The sequence below is a fragment of the Propithecus coquereli genome, unplaced genomic scaffold (genome assembly GCF_000956105.1).
Source record: "Propithecus coquereli isolate 6110/MARCELLA unplaced genomic scaffold, Pcoq_1.0 Scaffold10, whole genome shotgun sequence".
Taxonomy (NCBI): Eukaryota; Metazoa; Chordata; class Mammalia; order Primates; family Indriidae; genus Propithecus; species Propithecus coquereli.
Window position 1 is genome coordinate 3,358,271 of NW_012133858.1, and position 23,654 is coordinate 3,381,924.

Sequence of the window (23,654 nt, forward strand, 5' to 3'; positions counted from 1 at the left end):
CTCATGAATATAGATGCAAAAATCCTCAACAAAATTTTAGCAAATAGAATTCAGCAGCACATCAAAAAAATAATTCACCATGACCAGGTGGGCTTTATTCCAGGGATGCAAGGCTGGTTTAACATACGCAAATCTATAAATGCAATTCGCCACATAGATAAAAGGAAGAACAAAGACCATATGATTCTTTCGATAGATGCAGAAAAAGCATTTGACAAAGTCTAAATACTTTTTAAAGGAAGAACTGGCAGGATTCGGTGACCAGAAATGGGAAAGGCAGAAGTCAAGCATAATTTTGTTATATACTGTTTTCTTAAAGATGTTGAGAGAAAAGCATATGAATTTCCTTTATGAACATGTCTGTCTTAAAGTTGTGAATGCAAAATATTGAAGTGATTTAGTTTTAACGGAAATAATAATTTTAGAACTTAGGGAATATATTGAACTTGTTGTAAACTTATGTTTTTCCTTTTCATTAGTCATTTGTGTGTCTTATGTGTTAAACTTGAGCAGTCCTTTTCACATTTGTATACCTCATCATTCCTGTGTGTATGCCACTCACATAATAGTCACTTGGTAAATATTCATATTTGTTAAATAATGAATTAAATTGATGTTTTAATCTTGAATATCATTTTAAAGATGTGTAGGGAAAAGAATAAGTGGTCAATTTTAGTAACATTGTAAGTTGAAATTGTTGTTACATGGCTGTCATACCTGTTTCAATCTTTGATATTCTTAATTGCAGAGTTGAAGGAAGCAGTAAAATTCAGTATCGTAGAGAACAACAGCAGCAACAAATGTGGAATTCAACTAGGACTCTGAATGTTGTAAAACATTCTCCATGTGAAGACAAGATGTCCCCAGCATCTCCAATGGATGATATTGAAAGAGGTAAAATCTAAATGTATATAATGTCCCTTATTAAGAGATAATTAATAAATGTTAAGTGAAATTTTTTATTTTAATTAACAGTAGTACTAACTATAAACTTTTACTGAGAGCTAATATGTTTTGTAATTAAGCATTTTTCTGAGGCAAAGATATGGCTTATGATTTAGAGTACTATGTAAGTAAGACCATAGCCATACAGGAGAATTTGTATTTTTTAAATTATTATTCAGGACAAAAAAAATGAATGTTTAGATGTGTGTAACTGGAGTTTTCTTCTTTTTGGTGATTGTGATGACTCAAATTTAATTTTCACCCCATCTTCTTGTCAAAGTTCTTCATGTATAGCCAGACTATATATGTCTAAGATGTTACCAATTCAATAGGGAAATGAGGAGTAAATAGAAGGAAAGGGAAGTTCTTCTGAATTACCGCTTACTTCTCAGCAGGAAAGTATTTCTAAGGAGATACAGTCCTTTTAAAACTAAGAAAACTTAAATCTCCATTTTTTTTCTAGCTGCAGTTTGGGTATCGATGTTATAGTAATTGTGGCAACAGTGAGACCCTGATCACCAAAACGTTTTTGCTTCTGTACTTTGTGTTCATGATTTGCACATAGCTCCCCAATTCCACTTGCTCCTTTCTAGGCACAGTACAATATTAATTCCCTAATGGGTTAGTAGTCCCTATACGAAAAGTAAGGAAGACACAAGCTCAGAACCCTTTGTTGGTACAAGGAATCTTGAATTTTATTTTTACATCATACCTGCTTCCAAAATGAATTTGAATCATGATGTCATTATATACATGAAACAATAAAATAATGAGCAGAAAATCAAGATAGTGAAGGGAAAGAAGAAGGAAACCCACTAATTATTATTTTTTTTTTACCCACTAATTATTAAAACATTAAATTTAGCTTTAAGCTTCCTAGCCATCAAGACAAAAATGCAGACACAAGTAGCATATTTTGTATTATCTGATACACTGGTTCCAAAGAATCAGATTCTTCCCTGTTACTAAATTCTAAAAGGAATTCATCATATGGAACCTGTTCTAGGGAACATTAGCTATATATTACCCTCAATAATAATTTTATAGTACAAGTAGAAGTTCCTCCATGTGACAGTTTTTTAGCAGAGACCTTAATAAAAGCATTGTATTGAAGTATAACTCAGGGAAAAGGGAGTTGTAGATGATAAGTTAACGTGATCCAAGCATAAAGCTTTCTTGTTTTAACTTTGTATGAGAATAGAACTTCATTTACCTTGTTGTATAACATGTACCTTAAATTGTATTCTATAAAATATTTTCTTGGTCCTACTGTGCCACGGACTACTGTTATGATGGTTGAATTATCTTTTCAAATTTATGTCAGGCAGTTGTACTAGTATTTTTGTAACTTAATTTTTACATTTATATCTTTGAGCTATCTGGAATTTGAGTTTAAGAAATAAGATAGGGCCCAAGATTCCCTTCCCCTACCCAGAGACACACAACTGGGAGCACCAACAAAGGGGCTCCTGCCACAGTGAATGGTTGCAGTCCTGGAAGTGCTCTCCTTCTATGCCCAGCCTGGGAGTCCTCTCCCCCGTCAGAGATACTGCATGCCAGAAGGTACCTACAAGTAGAATCACACAATAACAAGCACTCAGCCTAGAAAGACTGTTCATACCCCTCTAGCTCCCAGACCCCCTCCCTGTCCTGTCACCCTGAGATTCCTCTTTCCTATCTAAAGACATCTTGAGACTGGGTGGCATTGACAAGGGAGATCCTGCCACAACAAGCACTTCACTGGGAAGTACTTTCCATTCCCCCTGCAAGCAGGGGAGCCAGCAACATAAAAATTGTCTGGCCCAGGAAGCACTTTTCATCCTATTAGGTCAGAGACTACTCCCTTTCCTTACTTGTAGGTACCACATTTCCCTGCCTGGTGAAGTTCTTTCTTTCCTTCAAGAAGCACTAGCAGGGATCAATGGGGACCCCAGCTGCTAGAGATTTACTGAGAACAAGACAGTACTATAAAAGCTCTGAAAATTAGATTGTCATTTAAACCATAGCCCACAAAAGTAGGCAAGGATATATATGCTAAACCTAAACAAGGTGACTGCCTACTAAAATAAAAAATTTAAATAGGATGTAGATCTCCCCTAGCATAAAAACTCAAGCGTCCAGGATACAATAGAAAATTGCCTATCAAGGCCTGGTGCAGTGGCTCACTTCTGTAATCCTAGCACTTTGGGAGGGTGAGATGGGAAGATCTCTTGAAGTCAGGAGTTCAAGACCAGCCTGAGCAAAAGCAAGACCCCTAGCTCTACAAAAAATAGGAAAAATAGCTCGGTGCAGTGGTGCGTGCCTGTAGTCCCAGCTACTAGGGAGGCTGAGGCAGGAAGATCCCTTGAACCCAGGAGTATGAGGTTGCAGTGAGCTATGATGATGCTACTACACTCTAGCCCAGGCAACAGAGTGAGTCCCTGTCTCAAACAAAACAAAACAAAACACCCACAACAACAAAAAAGAAAATTATCTATCATACTGTAAACCAGGAAAATCACAACTTGAATGAGAAAAGGCAATCAACAGACACCAGCACTAAGATGACTTAGATGTTAAAATTATCCGACAATGATCTTAAAATAACTATCACAAATCTAATTCAGTTATAAATTGTCTTGAAACAAATGAAAAGATAGAAAAATCACATCAAAGAAATAGAAGTTTTAAATAAGAATCAAATGGAAATTATAGAACTAACAAATACAATAACCACAAAAAACACACTGGATAAGCTCAACGCTAGAGAATAGATAGAATCATTGAACTTTAGTATTTATAGAATTCACCCAATCTAAAAACAGAAAATAGACTGAAACATAATGAAGCAGAGCTCTAGGAATCTGTGAAAGAATGACAAGAATGACAAAAGATCCGATATTTGTATCATTGGAGTCTCAAAGATGAGGGAGAGTAGGGCTAGAAGAGTATTTAAAGAAATAATGCCTGAAAACTTCTGAAGATGAGAGACATAAACCTACAGGTGTAAGCTGAACAAATCCCAAATAGGATAAACCCAAAGAAATCTATGCCAAGTACATTGTAATTAAACATCTGAAAACTAGAAGCAAAGAAAAAAGTGTTGAAAGCAAGAGAGAAACGACACATTATCATAGGAGAATACCATTCAAATAATGTCAGATTTCTAATCTGAGACTATGGAGGCCAGAAGGAAGTGGCATAATATTTTTCAAATGCTATTAATAAAGAAAAAAATGTAAACTGCAAATTCTTTATCTGCTAATATGATTCTTCAGTAATGAGAGAGAAATAGCCTTCATCAGAAAGGAAAACTAAAAGAATTTGTTGCTGGAATACTATGCTTAAATATTGGCTATAGAAAGTTATTTGAATAGAAAATAAATGATAAAACGAGGACTCTTGGAGTATCAGAAGGGGAGAAAGAACAACAGAAAGAGGAGATATATAAATAAATGCAATAAATTATAGTTTCCTCATGACTTTTCTAAGTCATATGTGATGGCTGAAACAAATGTTATAACACCTTCTGACACTCAAGAAAATGGTATCTTTTAAGTGGAGAGGGGGAAAGGACTTAAATGAAAGTGAGGTTTTCACACCTTACTTGAAATGGCAAGTCATATACATATTATGAAAAACCCAAAACAACCACTAAGAAAAATATAAAAATATGATACCTTTTAAAACACTATAAATTAATTGACATGGAATTCCAAAACAGTTCAAGTAACCCACAGAAAGGCAAGAAAAGAAAATTAGAGGAATGAAATACAGAAGAAACAAACAGAAAGCAATATTAATAATAAAATGATACACTTAAGCCCTAACATATATCAATAATTACCTTAAATGTAAATGGTCTAAACAAACCAATTAAAAAGCAGAAATTAGCAGAGTGTATAAAAAAATACACTCACCTATATGGTGTTTATAATAAACTAATGAAATAGGTAGCTTAAAAGTGAAAGAATGGAAAATATATACCATGCAAACATTAATTTAAAAAAGTGTACGTGAAGCTGGGCATGGCGGCTTACGCCTGTAATCCTAGTACTTTGGGAGGCCAACGTGGGAGGATCACTTGAAGCCAGGAGTTAAAATTAATAGCAAAATAAATTACTACAACGAGGTACATTAATAATGATTAAAGGATTAATTTACTAGGAAGACATAAATGTGTACATTTCCAAAAATATAACTGCAAAATACATGAAGCAAAAACTGATAAATCTGAAAGGAGATATATACAAATCCACAGTTATGCCTGGGTACTTCAACACTCTGCTCTCAGCAATTGAACTAGAAGTACTAGACAGAAAATCAACAGGAATATAGAAAATGTGAGCAACGCAATCAACCAACAAGATCTAATTGACACATATGTAACACTCCACAGAGTAGCATAATACACCTTTTTTTCCAAGTGCCCATAAAATATTTACCAAGATAAACCATATCCTGAGCCATTAACAAATCTCAATAAATTTACAAAAATTGAAATCATACAGACTACGTTCTCTGACCATAATGAAATCAAACTAAATATCAGTAACAGACAACAGGAAAAATCTCTAAACACTTGAAAATTAAACAACACACTTCTGAATAATCCATGGATTAAAGAAGAATCAAAGGAATTTAAAAATACATGCAACTAAATGCGAAAATATGCGGGATATAGCTAAAGAAGTGCTGAGCAGGAAATTTATGACATTTACTTACATTGGAAATGAGAAAATGTACCATATTAATAATTTAAGTTCCTACCTCAGGAAACTAGAAAAAGTAAAGCAGATTAAACCTACAAGAAGCAAAAAGAGAAAAATTATAAAAATAAGTGAAATCAATGAAATTGAAAACATGAAAACTATAGAGAATCAATGAAACAAAAAGTCGATTCATTAATTCTAGCACTCTGGGAGGCCGAGGTGGGCGGATCATTTGAGCTCAGGAGTTCGAGACCAGCCTGAGCAAGAGCGAGACCCTGTCTCTACTCAAAAGAGAAAGAAATTAATCGGACAACTAAAAAAATATATATAGAAAAAATTAGCCGGGCATGGTGGCGCATGCCTGTAGTTCTAGCTACTCGGGAGGCTGAGGCAGGAGGATTGCTTGAGCCCAGGAGTTTGAGGTTGCTGTGAGCTAGGATGACGCCACGGCACTCACTCTAGCCCGGGCAACAGAGTGAGACTCTGTCTCAAAAAAAAAAAAAAAAAGTCAATTCATCAAAAAATTAATAGTATTGATAAACTTCTAGTAAAACTGGTAAAAAGAAGACACTAATCATTAATACTAGAAATGTAAAGTACACTTCTGTAATCAGGAAAGTAATGAGCTTACTGCAGATTCAGTAGCCATTAAAAGTATTATAAAGAAATATTATAACTTTATGCTCATAAATTTGACAATTTAGAAGAAATGGAACAATTCTTCAAGAGCTCAAAACTGCCACAACTCAAGCAAGATGAAGTAGACTATCTGAATAGTTCTATAAGCATTAAAGAAATTAAATTAGTAATTAAAAAGTACCAAAAAAAGAAATATCCGGACCCAGAAGTGTATGAAACATTTAAAAGAACATTAACACCAATATTACACAGTCTCTTCTAGACAATAGAAAAAGAAGGAACATTTCTAAGCTCATTTTATGAGGCCAATATTATCCCGATACCTAAACCAGATAAAGACAGTACAAGTAAAAGAAAACTATAGACTAATATCTCTCATAAACTTAAATTCAAAAATTCTCTGTGAAATATTAACAAATCAAATCCCAAATTGTGTTAAAAGAATTATACAACATGAACAAGATAACATTTCTATTCTCACATTATATTTGGAAGTGTGGGTAAGGGTGGGGAGAGATGAGCAATAAACAAGCAATAAATATCCAAATGAATTTCAGAAGTAAGTGTCTTGAAGAAAGTGAAACAGGCAATGAGGGTTGGAAAGGAAAGAACTCTTTGAAAAGGTTACATTTAAATTCATCCAAGAAGGAGCCTTTCAGAGATCTAGAATCTCATCAAAAGACACCATTAATAAAGTGAAATGGCTAGTTACAGACTTGGAGGAAATATTCACAATGCATATATCTAACAAAGGACTCATTGCCTATAAGACTCATAGAACTAGCAACAGTCAATAAGAAAAAGATAATCAAATACAGAAATTGACAAAAGACTTGGACAGGCATTTCATAAAAGAATATATGCAAATGACCAATAAGCATATGAAAAAGTGCTTCGTATCACCACTTACCAGAGAAATGAAAATTAAAACTACAATGAGACACCATTGTACACCCATCAGACTCACTATATTAAGTGTGTGTATACCAAAGTGGGGGAAGTTATAAAGCATCTGTGATTCTTACACATTGCTGGTAGGAGTGTAAAACCACTTTGAAAACTGGCAGTTTTTTAATGAAATTAAACCTATACCTCTCTTATGACTCAGAGATTTTTCTTAACTTTCTACCCAAGAGAAATGTATGCATATATTTCCCAAAAGACTTGTAGAAGAATTTTCATAAAACTTTATTCTTAATAGCCAAGAACTAAAAACTCAAATACTTAGAAATAAGTAACCAACTTATGGTATATTTATACAATGGAACATCATATCAGTAGAGAAGAATGAGCTACAAATTCATTCAATATGTAAATTTGTGAAACCATGGTTGAAAACAGTATGGAGATTTCTCAAGAAACTAAAATAAAACTATCATATGATCCAGCAATCTCACTAGTGGGTATCTATCCTAAGGAAAAGAAATCAGTACATCAAAGGGATACCTGCACTCACATGTTTAGCACAGCACTATTCACAGTAACAAGGATATGGAATCAACCTAAGTGTTCATCAGCAGACAAATGGATCAAGAAAATGTGGTATGTATATACAATGGAATACTATTCAGCCATAAAAAAGAATGAAATCATGTCATTTGCAATAACATGGATGGAACTGGAAGTCATTATGTTAACTGAAATAAGCCAGGCACAGAAAGACAAATACCACATGTCTTCACTCATAAATGTGGGAGCTAGAAAACTTGATCTGGTGGACATAGAGAATAGAATGATAGATAACAGAGACTGAGAATGGGGGAGGGGAGATAAAAAGAGGTTGATTATGGGTACAAGCATGCCTTTAGAATAAATAAGTTCTAATGTTTGATAGCAGACAAGAGTGACTACAGTTAGCAACAATATTATGTGTATTTCAAAATAACTAGCAGAGAGGACTTGAAATTATATCAACACATAAAAATGATAAACACTCGAGGTGATGGATACCCAAAATACTCTGACTTGATCGTTAAACATTCTATATATGTAACAAACACATGTATTCCATAAATATGCAAATTATTATAAATCAATAAAATAAAAAAGGAAAAAATTTAAAAATTAAATATAACATGAATGAATATCAAAAAAACATGTTGAGTAAAAAAGGCAGACACAAAAAAATACACGCTGAGTGAATCCATTTACGTGAAGTTCAAGAACAGACAAAATCTTTGGTAATAGAAGTCAAAATGGTGGGTGTATTGACTAGAAAAGAGCACAGTAGAACATTCATGAGAATGGAAATGTTTTATATCTTGATCACAGTGGTGGTTTTCTATATTCTAAAACTCATCTAGCTATACATTTTGCTGTGCGTAAATTATGTATTAAAGCAAACAAACAAAAAAGATCTAAGTGAAGAATATGCCAAGCAGAAGAAACAGCTAGTGCAAAGAACTTAAGATGGAAATGGATTTGATGTGATCAAATAATAGAAAGAAAGCCAATGTGTCTTTAATAAGGAGGATGAGAAACTGGGCTAGCAGTTACCAGTTAATTTAATATGGTAATGTACTAAAGTGATATCAAATTGCAATGTGTTAACTGAATATATTATTCACTTAGAATTTTTTATTTTAAAAAATTTTGTTCAATTATTTGACAAGTTTTGTAATACAGTAGAAAAATATTGACTTGAGTGTTAGTAGACTTGGCTCTACCCCTAAATAGCTGACAAATTTTGGCCTTTCTGGCCCTCCATTCCCTCATTTTTATTAATAAAATTATGAGGTTGATCTAAATGATAGCTGAAGACCTTTCCAACCATAACTTTTTGTGTCTTAAAAGGAATTCAGAGAACACTAAACCAAAGAAGACATCAACATTATTGCTGTGGTTGTTTTTTAGAGATGAAGTCTTGTTCTGTCACTCAGGCTAGAGTGCAGTGGCACAGTCATAGCTTACTACCTCCTCGAACTCCTGGGCTCAAGCAGTCCTCCTGCCTCAGTCTCCTGAGTAGCTAGAACCATAGGAGTGCACCACCATGCCTGGCTAATTTTTATTTTTTATTTTTTTTTTAGAGAGAGGGTCTCACTAGGTTGCCCAGGCTGGTCTTGAACTCCTGGGCTCAAGCAATCCTCCTGCTTTAGCCTTCTGAGTTGCTGGGATTATAGGTGTGAGCCACCATACCCGGCTATTATTATTCTTTTTATCTTCCGAAATATTTGCAACCAAAGTTATAATGGGAACTGGCTTTTCAAAAATACTTAGAATATTTTAAATCCCCATTAAGGGTGCAGGGGAGAATCCTAAGTAATGATGCTTCATCAGAATGTTCTCTAGGACAACCAGGCTGTTAGGTTATCACATTGTATTGTATGTATTATAGGTTATCACATTGTATTGTATGTATTAAGAAAATAAAAAAGAATTAAAAGATAGTTTCTGCCAAAATAGAGTTTAATTTTTATAGTTTTAGTTTTTTATATCATTTATTTTATATTTGAGTTACCTGTATATTTAAGTACAGTGGTATAAATAAATGTGGAATTTAGATTTAGACATTGTCTATATCTTTTAGTGTTCATAATCCCATCATTGAAGTATGGTTTGATGGTAGAGGAGTTTTTTAAATAAAGTACTGTAAATACTATAAACGTATGTTTGGTTTTATTTATTCCTCAACAGTTTCTTAGAAACTAATACATTCACATTTTCTTATATTTATTTAACATTATTTAATCTATCTATTCATTTCTGCTTTATTTTCAGAATTGAAGGCAGAAGCTAGTCTAATGGACCAGATGAGTAGTTGTGATAGTTCATCAGATTCTACAAGTTCATCATCTTCAAGTAGTAAGGATAGTTCTAGTGACTCAGAAGATGAAGAATGCAAATCCTCTCCTTCTGATGCAGGGAATTATATCTCAGGACATCCTACCATGTCTGCCATGCCACAATCTAGGATTCCAGATATAGATGCTAGTCATAACAGATTTCATGACAACAGTGGCCTTCTGATGAATACTTTAAGTAAGTATACATAAACACGAGTAATTGGAAAAGTAAGAATTCACAGTAGAGCCATATTGATTATGATCTAAAATTTGGATAAAGAAGATTCCTATTTTATGTATTTGACATTATTAACCATTACCTTTTTATTGAATTATGCATTTTCTGTTGACTCTATAACATAATGCCTTCTTGGTTTTTCTCCTATTGCATTGTAGGCATATTGGTTTTTTCACAATTCAAATACAGTGTCACCTCTCCTGCTTTAAACTTTTCAATAGTTTGTAATTTCTTTTAAAATAGAGACTATATGCCTTAACATAATGGTATTGCTTTCTCTTTTCTGGCAACACTTGCCTTCTTTTTGCTACTACACTCAAATACTTTTACCTACCTCAGGGCTCTTATACATGCTGTCCATTCTTCCAGAAACCTTTCTTCTTTTCATGTAGTTAACTTTTTCTTCTTTAGATTGCAGTTCAAAGTTATTTTCTCGAGGAAGTCTTTCTTCACCTTTCTGATGAAATCATATCTTCCTTTTCATAGGCTCTTAGAATAATAGATATATCTTCTTTACAGCAATTGTGACATTTGTAAATTTACATTTATTTGTGTGATTTTCTCTCTTCCTCTAGAGTATAAGCTCCATGAGGACAAATATCTTGTTTATTTTTGCTCATCATTGAATTCTAACACCTAGCACAGTACCTGATACATAGTAGATGCTCATGTATCAGGCATGCAGGTTGATACTCCCTGGAGAGAATGGAATTCTCTGTATGTTTAAAACTAATTTCACTGTGTTCATTAATAATGAAAAAAATAAGCAACTCAGAAAGACTGACTAGCTCTAGCCTAATAACAAAACTAAAGAAGGGAAAAGACAAGACTGAGTGGCAGAGAAAGTTAGTAAAACTATGAATTATTAATAATTAGGGACAAGGAAAGATCTTTTGAACTTCTAGTTATTTAGTGTTATTCCTAATTTGGAAGGTAAAATTGGAACGTCTGATTTCCTGAATGGCCAAGGGAACATGGAAAAAGCTCAGCTTGGTTGGACTGAATTAGAAGCTGAGTAAAAGTTAAGAAAATATTCCCAGAAATTACTGAGTTCTATTGTAAATTGAGAACATAACTAGGAATTAGAATATCTGTATTATATTCCTGACTTGCTTATCACTTAGTAGTAATGTAATTAATAACAATTCACTTAACTTTCCTGGAGCTTCAGTTTCCTCATTGAAAGTGGAGGTCATTATTGCCTTGTAGAACTTTGGAGGGGTTTAGGATATTTTATGTCTTAGAATTAAAAAAAAAAATCTAGAGTAGTTTTCTGTTAGAACATGGCACAGTGAATTTGTTTTAAAAACTTCCTTGTGCCAAACAAATAGCAAAATGGATAAAGTGTAAAAAGGTAAAAACCCAGATGTGGCCAGAATCAAATATAAGATAAAGATCCCCATAGACGAGACCTGGAACACAAACACAAAACAGTGTGCTTAATGGAGCTGAAGCTCTGAGTTCAAAAGTAAGTCGTAGTGGTAAGGAGCATGGTACTTTCAAGGAAAGGTAGCTTAAAAGTACTTGATATGATTCAGTAAACCCGAGTCATACTTTGTATTTCAAGCCAGAGAATGTGTGTTGTGGGGGACAGGGAGAGGGTTGGTAGAGGTGGGGATACTCTTCAATTAATAAAAGGAGATTGGAAGAAATGGCTATTTACATACTGACTGAGGCTATTGATGTTTTAGAGGCCATAGGCATAGGGTCTACAGAGCCTTGTTATCCATTGACTCCTGAAAGGGATCTACCATATCTCCAGTATACCCAAGGGTGGCAATTTCCAAATGTTATTATGAAACCTGTTTCTGGTAATGGGATTAGAGGACTAGGGAGGGAACCACAAAACCTCATCAGAGCGGTGCGAGGGTGGAAAAAAAACAGAAACTTCCCACTCAAAATGAGCAAACATAATTCCAAAACATAAGAAAAAGGTCTAATGCTAATAAAGTCAGCCAACAATTAGAACAGGGATTCTGTACAAATGAAAATCTTTTTAGAGAAAAGTTTAAGACAAAGACATTTAAAGAAGTATGCAGAAAATGTTCAAAGAGATAAATTTATGAAGACATAACTTTACAAAGAATTATGAAACAAAGCCAAGAAGAAATGAAACAAAACCTAATATATAAAAAAGGAGTCATTTGGAGAGACTGGTCATTGAAATTTTTAAAAAATAAATAGATAGAGGTGGCGTTCCCATTAAAAAATAAATAAATAAATAAATAGATGGAAAAAACTGTAGACTGGACACAGTTGAAGAATAAATTAGTGAAATGGAAGATAATACTGAGGAACTATCCCAGATCACAATAGTAGAGAGACAGAAAAAGAAAATGAGAGACTAGTTCAGAGATAAGGAAGATAGAGAAGATTAAACATTGTCCAGGAAAGAATGGAGGGGATGGTATGAAAACTCAATCCTAAGAATCTTTCAGGATTGAAGAAAGCCATGGATCCACTCCAGCTAGTAAGCAGGGTAAATCAAAGTAAATCTATACCTCAACACATAATAGTGAAACTACAGGACATTAAGGATAAAATGACAACCTTTAAAACCACAGAGAAGATAGGGGTACCTACAAAGGAAGAACAGATTGACAGCAGACACTCCTTAGCTAAATGGGTAAACCAGAAGACAGTGGTGTTAATATCTTTAAAGTGTTGGAGGAAAATAAATCTAGCTCAAATTTTTTATCCAACCACAGTGTCATTCAAGAGTAAGATAATTTTTGGACACACAAAAACAGAGACTTTACTCTCTGTAGAACTTAGCAAATGTACTATTAAAGAATAAACTTCAGAAATAAAAGTGAAAAAAGAAGAAAAATGTGGGCTATGAGAAACAGTAGTCAGCAAAGAAATAGATGAAATGTCAAGGAATTTGATTAACCTGTGACTATAAAAATACCAAGTCCGTTTGGAATATTTGGATATTTGGAAATTTCAAGAAAAACTAAAGCTCAAACTCTAAATAATAGTTGCTGAGAGAGAGAGTATTCAGTGGGTAAATTAAGTGTGCCAAATAAGATCCATGTCATGTATAGTAGAAGGATAGAAACACTGAATAATTATCGACCTTGTTAGATAACTTTGTAGTTAATTATGTATCTTTAGCTAAAATGTTAAGAGTACCATTTAATGAATAAATATACAATTTGTAACTTCCACATCATTAGTGGGAAAATAGGGAATGTCGAAAACTTTATCTAATAGAAAGCAAAGAAGGAGAAAGGAAAGAAACAAAGAAATTGATAAACAGAAAATAGTAAATATGAAGTAGAAATAAATCCCAATATATCAGCAATAACAAATGCAAAAGGATTAAATCCACCTAATAAAACAGATTATCAGATTCGGTTTTTTAAAAAGCTATATTCTGATTATAACAAACACGTCTAAAATAAAACCATACAGATGGAAATAAAGGGATAGAAAAAGAGACAAGTAGTAACCAAAACAAAAAGGTGGATTATTAATATCAGAAATAATAAACTTTAAGACAAAATGTATTCCTAGAGTTAAAAGACTTGCTAAATTATGACAAAAGATTCAGTTCATCAGGAGGATAGACAATTCTGAATTTGTATGCATGTAATAACATATCTTCAACATGTATGTGTGTGTATCTGTATGTGTGGTAAAAGAAAATTTGACAGAAGTAGGAGAAATTGACAAGTGCCTATTGTAGTAGGAGATTTAATGCATCTGTAATCAAGCATACAAATTTAGTAAGGCTATAAAATCTTTAAATATGTAAATAACATAATTAACATACCTGTTCTGTGGTAAATACGTAGAATCCTACAACCCCAAAATGTGAAGCAAGGAAGCAAGCATTCTTTAAAGGTACATATGAAACATTTACAGAAATTTACCTCTTATGAGGATAAATACCAAAGTATTCATGTTTTACTGATCCTATTATGGTGATAATACAATTAAAGTATGATAAGTAACAAAAATTAGTTTAAAAGATGTAAAGTTTAGAAATGTCAAAGCATATACCTAATAACTTACATGTTAAAAGGAAACTACAATGAAATTACAAAATATTTGTAGTTGAACAAAATAAAAAATAATATATTACAGCAATTTTGGGATATGGCCAAATGGTACTTACAGAGAAATTTTTTTAAGGATAATAGCAAATTTTATTTATTTTTATTTTAGAGATGGGGTCTCACTGTGTTACCCAAGCTAGAGTGGCTATTCTACCCTGCAGTGGCTATTCACAGGCATGATCATATGCACTGTAGCCTCTGAATTTCTGGGCTCAAACGATCCTCCTGCCTCAGCCTCCTGAGTAGTGGGGACTGCAGGTGTGCACCATCAGGCCCGGCTCATTATAGGAAATTTATAGCCTCAAAATGTTATTTTTTTAAAAAAATTATATGAGTGAAAGGTTCACCTTGAGGAACTAGAAGAACAATAACATCTTAAAGCAAAGTAAAAAATAATATAGATAAGTAGAAATTAATGGAATAGGTAACAAAGAAACATTAGATCAACAAAACTTAAATAAAATAGACCAACCTTTAACAAGGGTTGATGAAGAAAAAAAGAAAAATCACAAATAAGCCATATTAGGAATGAAAAAAAGGTTAAAATTACAGCTATATGTATTTTATTGATATATAATAATTGTACATGTAGGGTATATGTGATATTTTGATACAAGCATACAATGTTTAATGATCACATCAGGGTAATTTGAATATGCATCACCTCAAACATTTATCATTTTTTTTTTCGTTTTGGTAACATTTCAAGTCTTCTGGCTATTTTGAAATATGCAATAAATTGGTGTAAACTATAGTCACCCTACTGTGCTATAAAACACTAGAACTCATTCCTTCTATCTAACTATTTTTGTGCTCATTAACCAGCCTCTTTTCATCTCACCCTTCGACCCTTCCCACCCTCTGGTAACCATCATTCTATTGTCTACCTCCATGAGAGCAACTTTTTTAGCTCCCACAAATGAGAGAGAAAATTCAATATTTGTCTTTGCCTAACTTATTTCATTTAAAATAATGACTTCCAGTTCTATCCATGTTGCCATGAACGACAGGATTTCATTCTTTTGTATGGTTGAATACTATTCCGTTGTGTATATATACCATATTTTCTGTATCTATTTATCCATTTGACACTTAGATTGATTCCATGTCTTGGCTAGTGTGAATAATGCTGTGATAAACATGGAAGTGCAAATATCTCTTCAATATACTGATTTCCTTTCTTTTGGATATATACCGAACAGTAGGATTGCTGGATCATATAATAGATCTATTTTTAGTTTTTTGAGAAACCTCCATACTGTTCTCCATAGGGGCTGTACTAATTTACATTCCCCCCAGCAGTGTACTAGCTTTCCTTCGGTATCCTTGCCAGCATCTGTTATTTTTTATCTTTTTGATAATAGCCACTTAAACTGGCATGAGATGATATCTCATTTTGGTTTTGATTTTCATTTCTCTGATGATTAGTGATGTTGAGCATTTTTTCAAATGCCTGTTGGCCATTTGTGTGTCTTCTTTTGAGAAACATCTACTCAGATCATGTGCCCATTTCTTTTTTTTTTTTTTTATTTCAGCAAATTATGGGTGTACATACGTTTAGGTTACGTGTGTTGCCCTTGGTTCCCCCCCCCACCGAAGTCCGTGTGCCCATTTCTTAATTGGATTATTTTGGTTTTTTGCTGTTCAGTTGTTTGAGTTCCTTATATATTCTGGTTATTAATCCCTCGTTGGATGGATAGATAGTTTGCAAATATTTTCTCCCATTCTGTAGGTTGTCTCTTTACTCTCTTGATTGTTTCCTTTGCTGTGCAGAAGTTTTTTTAGCTCAATGTAATACCATTTATCTATTTTTACTTCTGTTGCTTGTGCTTCTGAGGTCTTACCCAAAAAAATCTTTGCCTAGACTAATGTCCTAGAGGGTTCTCCCAATGTTTTCTTCTAGTAGTTTAACAGTTTCATGTCTTAGATTTAAGTCTTTAATTCATTTTTTATTTTATTTTTATCTATGGTGACAGATAGGGGTCCAGTTTCCTTTTTCTGCATAAGAATATCCAGTTTTTCCAGCACCATTCTTTCAATAGACTGTCTTTTCCCTGTTGAATGTTCTTGGTGCTTTTGTCAAAATCAGTTGGCTGTAAATATGTGGATTTATTTCTGGGTTTGTTATTTTGTTCCATTGGTCTATGTGTCTGTTTTTATGCCGGTACTATGTTGTTTTTGGTTACTATAGCTTTGTAGAAAATTTTGAAGTCAGGTAGTGTGATAACTCCAGTTTTGTTCTGTTTGTTCAGGGTTGTTTTGGCTATTTGAGGTTTTCTGTGGTTCCATATAAATTTTAGGATTGTTTTTTTCTGTCTGTGAGGGATGTCATTGGTATTTTGATAGGTATTACATGTAATCTGTAGATTGCTTTTAGCTACTATGATCATATTCACAATATTGATTTTGCTAATCCATGAACATGGGATGTCTTTCCATTTTGTTGTGACCTCTTCAATTTCTTTCATCAGTGTTTCCTAGTTTTCCTAGGGGAGATCTTTCATCTTCTTGGTTCAATTTATTTCTAGGTATTTTTTTTTTTTTGTAGCTATGATAAATGGGATTGCTTTCTTGATTTCTTTTCTGCTAGTTTCTTGTTAGTGTACAGAAATGCTACTGATTTTTGTATGTTAATTTTGTATACTGCAACTATACTGAATTTGCTTTTCAGTGCCAACAGTATTTTGGTGAAATTTGTAGAGTTTTCTATATATAAGATCATCTCATCTGCAAATAGGGACAATTTGACTTCCTCCTTTCTAATTTGGCTGCCCTTTATTTCTTTCTCTTGCCAAATTGCTCTGGCTAGGACTTCCAAAACTATGCTGAGTAAGAGTGGTGAGAGTGGGAATTGTTATCTTGTTCCAGTTTAGAAGTCAGCATAATGTTAGCTGTGGTTTGTCATGTATGGCTATTATTGTGTTGGGGTACACTTCTTATATATCTAATTGTTGAAGGTTTTTATCATGAAGGAATATTGAATTTTAGCAAATATATTTTCTGCATCTGTTGATGATCATATGCTTTTGTCCTTCATTTTGTTAATGTGATGATTTGTGTGTGTTGAACCATCCTTCATTCCTGGGAAAAATGGCACTTGGTCATGGTAAATGATATTTTTAATGTGTTATTGGATTTCGTTTGCTAGTATTGAGTTATGACTCAAAGTCATGACTCAAAGAGAAATAGAAAGCCTGAATAAAATAATAAAAATTAAATAATTTAAACCAATTAACATCTATTCTTTCTGCATTCTTATCTCTTTATCCACAAGATGCTGGAAAACTGAAGATAATTTTTCAGATGAATTTAACAAATCTTTAAGGAACAAATAATTCTTATTTTCTACAAATTGTTTTAGAGAATAGAAAACTAAGGAAAGCTACTTAATTTTTTTATAATTCTAGGATAACTTCAGTATTAAAAATTAAACAGCTGATCAATGAGTATATGTTTTCCCATCTGTTTACATCACCTGCAATTTCCTTACTCAGTCATTTGTAATTCTCTTTGTAGAGTTCTTTCACCTACTTGGTTAAATATATTCCTAGGTATTTTATTTTCTTTATAGCTATTGTGAAAGGTATTGAGTCTTTGATTTGATTCTCAGCTTAACTGTTGTTGGTGTATAGGAACGTTACTGATTTTCGTACATTGATTTTGTAACCTGACTCATGGATCAGCAGAATCAACATTGTTAAAATGCCTATACTACTCAAAGTAATTTATAGATTCAATGCAATCCCCATCAAAATATCAGCATCATTTTTCACAGATTTATAAAAAATAATTTTTTGCTTCATTTGGAACTAGAAAAGAGGTGGAATAACCAAAGCAACCTTAAGCAAAAGGAACAAATCTGGAAGCATCACCTTATCAGACTTTGAGGTACACTACAAGGCTATAGTAACCAAAACAGCATGATACTGGCACAAAAATAGAGACATAGGCCAATGGAACAGAACAGAGAACCCAGATATAAAACCATTCTCTTACTGCCATCTGATCTTTGAAAAAGCAGACAACAATATACACTGAGGAAAAGAATCCCTATTCAATAAATGCTGCTGGGAAAATTGGATAGCCACATATAGAAGATTGAAACAGGATCCGTATCTCCTACCACTCACTAAAATTAATCTAAGATGGATAACAGACTTAAATCTAAGACATGAAACCATAAGAATTCTAGAAAAAAAAATATTGGAAAAGCTCTTCTAAATATCAGCCTAGGCAAAGAATTTATGAAAAAGACCCCAAGGGCAATCACAGAAATAACAAAAATGAATAAATGGGACTTGATTAAATTAAAATGTTTCTGCACAGCCAAGGAAACAATCAACAGAGCAAATAGCCTACAAAATGGGAGAGAATATTCACATGCTATATATCCAGTAAAGGGTTAATAACCAGAATCTACAAAGAACTCAAGCAAATTAGAAGGAAAAAAAGCAAACAACCCCATTAAAAAGTGGGCAAAAGACATGAACAGAAGCTTTTCAAAAGAAAATAGACTAATAGCCAATAAACGTGAAAAAATGTTTGTCACTAATCATCAGAGAAATGCAAATCAAAACCACAATGAGATATCACCTAACCCTAGTGAGAATTGCTTTTATCAAAAAGTCCCAAAACAATAGACGCTGGCATGGATGCGGAGAGAAAGGAACACATACACTGTTGCTGGAACTGCAAACTAGTACAACCACTATGGAAAATAGTATGGGAGATTCCTCAAGGAACTAAAAGTAGACCTACCATTTGATCCAGCAACTCCACTGCTGGGTATTTACACAAAGGAAAAAAAGTCATTTTATCAAAAAGACACTTGCACTCAAATGTCTATTGCAGCACAATTCTTGAGATGAAAGGCACTGTGTCGAGCTATGGAGTTACCCTCTCTGTTGTTGATTGTAGTTTGCGTGGAGAAGCCAGTTATCAAGGTAATCTGATGCCTCTGTTTTGGGTTCTGGTCCTCCAAATGGGGTATACGAATGCCCCAATCTTTGGGAAGGGTCTTGCTACTCCTGAGGGTTCCTTGAACCCTGTTCCTCCTTTAGGTGGGGTAAGAACAACTGGTGCCTGCAAGCCTGTGTGTATACTTCTGTGGTTGCTTGATCTGCCGCTAGGGGGAGCCACTAATATGTTATTCGGGGCTCTTTCACCACACTTGGGAGGCTGCTCCTGTTGCGGGGGGTGGTCAGTTTGCGCAATTGCTGAGGACTCTGGCAAGGATTTTCCTTCCCAGCCCCCAGATCCCAAAGCTGGAAGCCACCCAGACATGGAGAGCAAGCCCTAGAGTTATGTTCTTACCAGATGATCTAAGGCGGTCTGGCAGACCTGCCCCCTATTGCTGACACCAAGGGCCAAGAGATTCATGCCAGTGGCACAGAGAAAGCGGCTTTTCTCGCTTCGCCCTGCCTCCAAGGGTGGAGCCCGCTGCTCTGGCCTGAAAGTTGCTGGGCTTGGGGAGGGTTGTTGCCCAAAACTGCCATCTGCCCCAGCGTCTGGGGATCCCACAGTTGGTGGCCTCCCTGCCAGAGCACCAGTCTTGGGGAGATGCGCTCAAGCTTTGCCCACTGATGCTGGCCTGACTAGCCAAATCAACAGTTTGTGGACTACTTTTTAGTACCAAAGTCCCGTAGCTTCATGGCAGCTATACAGAGAAAGTGGCTCTTCTGGCTTCTCCCCATCTCCTAGGATGGAGCCCACCATGCCCGGTGTGAAAGATCCCCAGGCTGGGGAGGGGTGCTGCCGAAAACCACAGCATGCCACAGCGTCTCAGGGGTGTGGACCCTCAAAATGGCGGCCACCCACCCACAGAGAACCAGCGCTGGGGGCGACCACTTGGGGTCGGCAGATGCTGGTTTGGCAGGCTGAATCAACAAGCCGCCAGCTGTCCGCACTGTATCTCTGTCTCACGTCTTTCCAGTAGAGGGCTCTGCTCTCTCTGTCCTTCCCTGAGCCAGCCGAATCTTAAGCGCTTTTCAGGGGCACAGCCCCCCTTTCAGCGTTCACCTTCTTTGTTCTGGTCCCACTGACCGCCAGAGGCAAAGTGCCTGTCTGCAAACTCCCTCGCAGGGTTGCGGGGAGTGTCCACTCAGACCAGTCCCTCCCTCGCCCAGTATGGTCCTAGCACAGAGCACTGGGAGTTCAAAATGTTTCCCGCTATTGTCTCTTCTCTACAGAGCCTGTTGTCAGGTACCACAACTCTGCACTGACTTCAGGCGATTCCCTGCCTGAGTGGGTGTGGAGGTCAGTGGAGGAACTAGGCGTCCTCTTGTGGATCAGATCACACTGCCCTGCCTGGCTGGGCAGGCATGGCCATCCCACGCTCTATTCCCTATTGAATATCTCACATTCTCCAGTTTTGTGATTGTATCTCCCATTCACCTCTTTTTTTTTTTCCATGTTGCTTGTTCCATACTGCTTCTCTGCAGATTCACAACACTGTTCTTGCGGGGCAGCGATCCACTCATGTGTAGCCGTCGGAGTTCTTCACCTCCTAGTCTGGGAGCAGAGAAGCAGGTCACTGCTAATCTGCCATTTTTGCTTCCCCCTCTTTCCAAAATTATGTTTAAAAAACCTTGGCTGGGTACCAGCCTGGCACATGCCTATAGTCCCACCTACTTGGGAGGCTGAGGCAGAAGGATCTCCTGAACCCAGGAGTTTGAGGCTGCAGTGAGCTATGGTCATACCACTGCACTCCAGCCTGGGTGACAGAGTGAGAGCCTGTCTCTTAAAAAAAACGGAAATAAAATCTTGGTAAAATTCTTAAGAAAACAAAGTTGTCTTTCAGTTTACATGATAGTTGCATCCTTGTCAATTTCAGTTATATCTGTGCAAAAGAATACTTGAAATTTATGAAAATGCAATTAGGTTCTGGCCTTAAAATTATAAGCAGATTTTTCAAGTACATGGAAACTTGTCCCACTGGACATGTCCCACTGGACATGCAGAAGTTTCATAGAGTATATAAAATAGAAGACTTCTTTATTTTGCAAGGGTGGTATGTGCATTGCAAGACCTTTAGGGTTCCTGAATTCGCCTTCTACTAATTGCTACTAGCAATCTGCAATCATTAGGATAAGCAGCCTCTCATATAAATTTCTATAACATCTCCTGGTGGCAGTACCACTCTGATTGAGAACCATTGGTTTAAACGTCTGAATACATTTGCTACATATTATTCTCTTTTTTATAATTCATAATTCCTATTTTGATTGAAAACACATTTGCTTTATAAAGCATTTCATATTCAAAGGCTTATCTTATGTCTTCAAAACTTGACTGAACATTTCAACAAGCAGCATACTGATGCTGAGCATATAACCTTAATAGCATAAAGTCTATAAAAGCAAATGGAACTCTGAGGATATTTGAGTTTGTGTCACTTCAGAAACTCATATTACAAGCATTATATCAAGTTGAACATTCTTATGCCATACAATAGTTGTATAGTAAGTGGAGACTTAAGCCTTGGAAAGATAAAATGATCATGGGAACCAGATGCACAAAAGAAGCTTTAGCAGATTTTTTCATCAAATGATGTATTCAGTTCTGGAGTTTATGTGAAGGACTGAGATATCTTACGATGACTTACATACGGCCCAAGAAAACTACTCCTCCTAAATTAGATATTGACTTCAAAATATTCCACTTTTTGTTGATTGTGGAGTAGCTAAAAAAAAAAAAAAGACTTTTTTTAATCATTGTAATTTACTACCCAAGTGATTTCATTCACTTCTATAGCTTCAAATAAACCCATATAATCAAATACTCCCAAATTCTTATTTTCAGATCCAATCTCTACCTTGAGCTCTAGACTTGTATATCTAATTGCCTGTAACATATATACTTAAATATTTACTAGATATCTCAAATGTACCACATTAAAAATTAAACATGTGATTTTTCTCCCACAACCTTGTTCCTCTGGTGTTTCTCACCTCAGTAAATGATAAAACCATTTATGTAGTTGTTCAGACCAGAAACCTTGGGGTCATTCTTCATACTGTCTTTCTCTTATACCTTAAATCCAATATTTCAAATAGTATTTTAAGCTCTATCTTCAAAATGTATTATGAATCTGACCACTTAGCACCATCTCCACTGGACCACCTGAGTGAAAGTCAACATTTTTTCTTACATGAGAGACTTCAATAAACTTATAAGTGTTCTCCCTGCTTCCGTGTTCCTTCTACACCGTTATAGTGTATTCACATTTATACAACCAGGTTCAAAGTTTTTACCATGACCTTCTGGATATCTTTCTGACCACGTATACTACTATCGTCTTCCTAATTCATTCCACTCCAGCCACAGTGACCTTCTTGTAAGTCAGAGAACACAATAAGCATGCTCCTGCCTTGGGGTATTTGTACTTGATATTCCTTTAACCTGAACAGTCTGCCCTTTCTCCACTTTTTTATGAATTTCTTTATATATTTGGATCTCTGTTCAAATGTCACCCCCAAGAAGGCCTTCCCAACTACCATATCTAAAATAGCAACTCCCACCACTATCTCCATACCCATGTTCATTTTTTCATAGCACTTATCCCACTTGGCATTATGTTACACATTTGTTTGTTCACTGTTTGCCTGCCCCACTGTAGTGTAAATTCCATGACTGTAAGCAGATAGATGAATTGCAAAGAAATCAATGATGAGTTACTCTTGACATGTATTACTTAATGATTTCTACTGCATTTTAAGTAAAAAATACTATAACATTTTTTCACTCTTAAAAAAAAGAAATAAAATCTTGGTAAAATTCTCAAGAAAAGAAAGTTGTTTTTCAGTTTACGTGATAGTTGCATCATGTAACTGTCTTCTAAACCATACTGTCTCTCATTTTCTGACAAAATTAAGTCAGTGATATGTTTGAAAGAAGACTAAAATATATGCCAGATAATACTAAAACTGTGTGGTATTCTTTCTTTATAGGTAGTATTAATTATTTGGATTACTAATTATATGCCTGAATTACAGAATGAGAAATCTGATTATTAATTACAAAATGCTAGCTAAACAATATCACTCTTAGAGTTGTATTTTGCATAAAAGTTATGTAATGGAAAAATAAAAATTAATTACTATGGTTTTGTCATTTCGTTTTTAGGAAATGATTTGCAGCTGAGTGAATCAGGAAGTGACAGTGATGACTGAAGAAATATTCAGCTATAAATATAAAATTTATATGGCATGTGATAACTTATTTTGTATTAAGAATAAAAATTTCTAAGACTGAGAAAAATGTGTCTTACTTTGGATGATAAAAGAAATTAAATTTG

General features: G+C 34.8%; 1 protein-coding gene across 1 annotated transcript in view; it reads left to right on the forward strand.

Moving 5' to 3' along the window:
• Positions 1-23,654, forward strand: part of EAF2 (ELL associated factor 2) — a 45,179-nt gene extending 21,525 nt beyond the window's left edge. Inside the window, exons 4-6 of the mRNA XM_012640574.1 lie at positions 749-894; positions 9,993-10,253; positions 23,483-23,654. Coding sequence (XP_012496028.1) covers positions 749-894; positions 9,993-10,253; positions 23,483-23,529 — 454 coding nt within the window. The 3' untranslated portion in view covers positions 23,530-23,654. The remainder of the gene's footprint in view (positions 1-748; positions 895-9,992; positions 10,254-23,482) is intronic.